This window comes from Bison bison, unplaced genomic scaffold (genome assembly GCF_000754665.1).
Source record: "Bison bison bison isolate TAMUID 2011002044 unplaced genomic scaffold, Bison_UMD1.0 scf7180017858500, whole genome shotgun sequence".
NCBI lineage: Eukaryota > Metazoa > Chordata > Mammalia > Artiodactyla > Bovidae > Bison > Bison bison.
The window spans coordinates 36,778-41,786 of NW_011489072.1; the positions used below are offsets into that span (position 1 = coordinate 36,778).

The 5,009-nt window shown below is 64.6% G+C and overlaps 2 protein-coding genes across 2 annotated transcripts in view; both read right to left on the minus strand.

The window, feature by feature from the left end:
- The window catches only part of CHID1 (chitinase domain containing 1), a 19,521-nt gene extending 14,992 nt beyond the window's left edge, over positions 1 to 4,529 (minus strand). The window contains exons 1-3 of the mRNA XM_010863581.1: positions 4,469 to 4,529; positions 807 to 960; positions 142 to 291 (exon numbers count right to left, since the gene is read on the minus strand). Of these exons, the coding sequence (XP_010861883.1) occupies positions 142 to 291; positions 807 to 917 (261 nt within the window). The 5' untranslated portion in view covers positions 918 to 960; positions 4,469 to 4,529. The remainder of the gene's footprint in view (positions 1 to 141; positions 292 to 806; positions 961 to 4,468) is intronic.
- LOC105005545 lies at positions 967 to 4,462 on the minus strand. The gene is made up of 2 exons (XM_010863568.1): positions 4,305 to 4,462; positions 967 to 3,940 (listed from the first exon to the last, which is right to left on the minus strand). The coding sequence occupies exon 2, from the start codon at positions 2,910 to 2,912 to the stop codon at positions 1,893 to 1,895; it is 1,020 nt and encodes a 339-aa protein (XP_010861870.1). The 5' UTR covers positions 2,913 to 3,940; positions 4,305 to 4,462; the 3' UTR covers positions 967 to 1,892.
- Positions 4,530 to 5,009: the final 480 nt, after the last annotated feature.

Here is a 5,009-nt window from a genome sequence, read left to right on the forward strand (position 1 = left end):
GCCGCTCTAACCCGAGGGAGCGCTGGGAGGCATCACTCCCACCGCTCCCTCGGGTTAGAGCGGCCTGGGGAGGTGAGAATGCAGACACGAGCAGCCACCCTGCCTTCAGGGTCCGCCATCCAGCCCCCGGGCCCGGCCTACCGGCGTGATGTAGCCCAGGACGTCCCCAGCGAAGTGCTTCTTGTGGGCCTTCGCCGAGCAGTAGCTGCGGTGCTCAAGGACGACGTCCTCAGCCCTGAGGTCTGTCACCACCAGACCCCGCTCCTGGGCGGGCTTGCCCGAAACCTGAGTCTGAGACAGGAAGGTGGGGAGGACACCATCAGGGCGCGTCCCCAGGCTGAGCCCTGGGGCCGCAGCATCCTTTCGATCAGGAGGGACCCCGTCCCAGAATCAGCGCTGCTGACCAGGAGCCCGCAGGGCAAGGCCATCAGGCGGGGTGGACAGTCCCTGAAGACTCACCCTGCCTCCCGAGGCCCTCCCGGAAACCGGCACAGCCACAGCCACACCTGGCAGAGCTCGACTGACTCGCCCCGTGAAGCAGGGAGGAACACAGGGGTCGAGGGAGGCAGCAGGTGGGGTGAGGGGGAACCCGGGGGCACGGGCAGAGATGCGAGCCCAGCGGGGGCAGGCCTGCCCTCGGGCCCCAGCACCAGAAGCTGCTCCCTCTGAGGCTGGCCGGCCGGAGCCCCGAGGAGCACAGTGCTGTCCGCCCAGAGGTGAAGCTCCCGGCTTGCAGTCGGCTCCCAGCCCCCAGTGGGAAAGGAGGCGTGATGGTCAGCCCTCTGGCGAGTCCCCAGACCACCTACCTTCTCCTGCAGCGTCTTCGAGGCGGCCTTTTTGGCGTCTGACTTCGACAGCGTGGCATGCACAGAGCTGCAGGCCAGAGTGAGCCACAGCGTGCCGAGGAGCACCCGCATGCTGGGCGGGTCACAGCAGGGCCCAACCTCAGGGTCCAGGGGGCTGCAGAGAGACAGAGCCCATGGAGACTCCGGCAGGTGGGTGTTCCCCCTGCCTCCTGGGGCTCTGGTCCTGACGGAGCCTGGAGCCTCCCAGCACTAGGCCGAGCACCGAGCCAGCCCTGAAGGCTGGAGTCCAGAGGCCAGCATCGCTGGGCTCCAGCTCCCCCAGACGCCCCGAAAGGGCCTTCCCTGCTGCAGGCCGGGAGCCATCCCATTGCCTCAGGGCTGCCCAATCACAGCCGGGGCCGACTGAGCAAAGCTTGGCCTCCACCCCCCACAAGCACAGAGATATTCTGGCTACGAGCTACTGGCTTGAGTATAAAACCACAGAGCCGTGGAGAGGACTAGAAAAATACATGCCCGTGTAGGTAAACCTGGGGTGGGAGCTGGACAGGGGGATGCTTTTCCCCCTAAATCAGCATCAGTAGAAGTTACCAGGGAAACGTCTACACTTTACTACATAAAAACACGACCCTATCATTTAGGAAACAAAAAACTGGGTTAAAGAAGTAAACGCAAAACAATAAAATACTTGACGATGAACTTCTACCCCATATCTATAGATGACATAAAAAAAATTCGTACAAATTAAAAAAAAAAACAAAAAAACTCCAATAAAAGAAAGAAAAATCACACTGTATAACACACAGAGACACTCCATAACACACAGACCCCCTCAGGCCCCAGAAACAGCACCTCAGCTCTTGGCTTCACCAGCAACCAAAGGAATGGACGCTGAGATGAGCCAGCAGCGCCACCCCCACCGCCTCCCCGCCGCGAGGACTGAGAGTGACGCGACCTCAAGGGCGGCTTCACCCCCGGAGCTGTTCCTGGGAATTCAAGTTCAGGTGACTGCCTGGTCACAAGTCCTGTGCTTTCCAATCTGTGTTTCCTTTTTTCTTTTTAAAAATTCCACTCTGGGGGACTTATTGTCTACATGGGAAAAGCTTTAAGACGCTCACTGCAGCTGTTCAAACCCCACGCTCCCACACACTGGCATCCTGAGGGCACCGTGGTGCTCACACCCCCCGTACAAATGGCACAACGTGCACACGCCAAGCACGACCCTGTCTTTACTGAGTCTGACGAGCGCACCCACAGCGGGGGGGAGGGGACGCCAGGCACACGTGCAGGCTGCTGGAGTCCAGTCGCTCTGTCCTCCCTGGGCTTCCCCACCGGACTCTCAGCCCACCGGCACCACCACCCTGACCCCGCCTCCACGTCCTTCTCTCTGGGGACAGCTGGGCAACATGCGGGGCCAGGCCACGTGCACTCCTTGTTGAGGTTTTGAGATAGTCGGTGTGAGAACCTGTAGGTCAACGGTGTCTTAGTCTCGGCAGCACGTCCCCTCTCAGACTGACCAAGGTCCAGCTGGTCCAGAGGAGACCCCACAGGCAACCCAGGCCCTTGCTCGTTGGGTGGACATCCCTGGGGACACCAGAGCCCTGGCCAGGCAGGGTGCCCTATCAAGAGCCAGCAGAGCCAGGCCTGTGTGGGTGCCTGGGGCCTCCACCACCACGACCTCCTAGCTTGGAGCTCACTCCCCTCAAACCTCCCCCTCAGCCTACAGTCCTGCACAGACGGCACGCGCCTGGTCTGGGCTGCCACTCCCTGGGGCCTGCAGGACAGGGCCTGGGTCGGGGAGCCTAGGAGCCTCCCCCATCCCCTCGCCCCCAGGCAGAGAGGCACCCACGGCTGATCAGGTGCTCTTGAGGGGAAGTGGGAAAGGATATGGAGACTCAGGCCTGATTTGCCACCCTGTGTCCCCTCCTCTCCCTCCCGGCCATCAGATCCATCCAGGACGGCAGCCACCCAGGCCCAACCCTGGCCCTGTGGCACCATGCCCGGGGGCCTGGGCTCCTCCTCAGCCTCGGCCTGGGGGTGGGGTTCTCCCTTGGCAGGGCTGACTGTGCCTGCTGAGCTGCAAGGGGCCAACCCTGCAGGGCACCGCATCTTCAGCCCTGTCCCCTCAGGCCTCTCATGCCTGCGGGCTCCTCCCTGGCCCCAGGGTGGAGGTCAGGGCCCCCAAGGATGGAGCAGGAAGAGAAATAAAGCAGGACCTGGTCCCCTAGGACCCACTCAGCCGTCACCTGGAGGCACATTCTGTGGCCCTTCCCAGCCTCTGCCCACGGCTGGCTGGTCTGCCTGCTGTCACGCCCGCGCTGAGACCCCTCTGCCCACGGCTGGCTGGTCTGCCTGCTGTCGCGCCCGCGCTGAGACCCCTCTGCCCACGGCTGGCTGGTCTGCCTGCTGTCGCGCCCGCGCTGAGACCCCTCTGCCCACCATCTGCCTGCCCTAGGACCCATGCTTTCACACCACGGGAGAGAAGAAAGAGGAAAGGATGGCAGTGGGGCTATCTGGAGGAAGGAAGATGGGCCCTGCTGGCTTCTGCACCTGGTGCGAGCGGGCTGGCATGGCCACAGACCCCTGCAACTCTGTGCCCGCTGGGCCAGCTCTGGAGTGCGGCTCCACAGCACTGGGGAAGCACTGACATGCCAGCTGCTCACACGTGAAGGGCTGCTCTCCAATGGCCGTGGAACTTTCCAGATGGCCTGCCTGACTGGGTAGTGGGGACATGTTGGCTGTGATGTGAAAGGTGTCCCTGGGGGCTTGTCAGTGCGTCTGAAAGCCAACTCTTCCATCACACTCTCCACAGAGCTCAGCACACACACAAGCGTCCAAAGCGTGCATGTGTCTTGAGTGCACAGGCAGCAAACAGCTGATCGGTGCTGACCCTGCTCTGGGATGCACTCTCACGTTCTCCGTTTCCTTCTTAAAAAACCAATTTTAATCCAGCCAACTTGTCTCTGCTCAGCAATGTGCAGTTCGAGAGATGCTGACCGCTGCGCACTGAGTGATCATCACACCCAGCGGGACCCAGAGCCGACTGTCCCGTGAACAGAACGGTTTCGTCCCCATAGCTCGGGTAGTGTCCATCAGATTCTCGTCGGTGGGCACAAATTTGGGGGCCAACTCTATTCCTGCAGGGAGGGCCGAGGGTGCGCTTGGAAATGGATGCAGTGTAAGAGCTGAAGCCCAGCTCTGGCGGAGGGACACTTGCGACTCTGGGGTGCCGTCCACAGGGCGGGTCGCAGGTACCGTCGTGTTCCCTCGGCGAAGACAGAGGAAGCCCAGGACAGCCTGCTGGGCGCAGGGGGAGCAGGCCCGCCGCCCGCCCACCAGCCCGTCGCCCCGGCCTCTGGCCTCGGCTCTCGGTGGCGCCCTCCAGCGCGAAAAGGCCGCCCGCCCCAGGGCTGCGGCGGACGCCGAGAGACAGCCAAGGAGCGCGGCCCCTCGCGCGCCGCCGCCCCGCGTCCGTCACACCCACTCACACCCCCTCACTACCTCACACACAACCGCTCGCACAGCCTCTAGTCCACACTCGCCGTTCTCCTTCGCGCCGCGCCTCCGGCTTCTACACGCACCGCCCGCAGGCTCGCTCCGCGGAGGAGAACCGCGGCCACGGGGCGGGGCGCGGACGCCAGCCCGGCCGCCGCCGCGGCGCTCACCTGCATGTCCCGGAGACGCGCCGGCCCTTGGAGTCGGCCGGAAGACCCGCGCGAACGCCACCGGAAGTCCCGCCTCTGAACGCCCGAGCGCCGCCGCTAGCCCGCCACGCCAGCTTCCGGGCCTCCGCCGGGCAAGGCACGCTGGGAGTCGGGCGGCGAGAGGGCTGAGACAGGCCAGGGTGGACGCGGGGGGGGGGGGGGACGGGCGGGGCCGGGGGTGTGCCAAGGGGAGGAGCCTGGGACTGGGAGGGGCGGGGCGAGGTTGAGGGGCGGGACTTAGGGGCGGAGGCCTTGCGGACTGGGTGGGGCTAACTCTCGGGCTAGGGGAGGCCGAGGGCAGGCCGAGAGTAGGCCGAGGGGCGGGCCGGGCCGAGGGGCGGGCCACGGAAGAGGGCGGAGAGGAAGGGCCCGCGCCGAGGCGGCCGGTTGGAGACGCGAACGCCGGGAGATCCTGGGGGCTGACGCGCGCGCCGACCGCCACCTTCCGCGGGCTCCGGGTTCTCCTGGGAACCTTACGCTCGCGCTCGAGAGGTGGCTCAGA

Excerpts from the sequence above, each read along its gene's own strand:
- LOC105005545 (XM_010863568.1), bottom strand. The coding sequence starts at position 2,912 with ATGCGGTGCCCTGCAGGGTTGGCCCCTTGCAGCTCAGCAGGCACAGTC.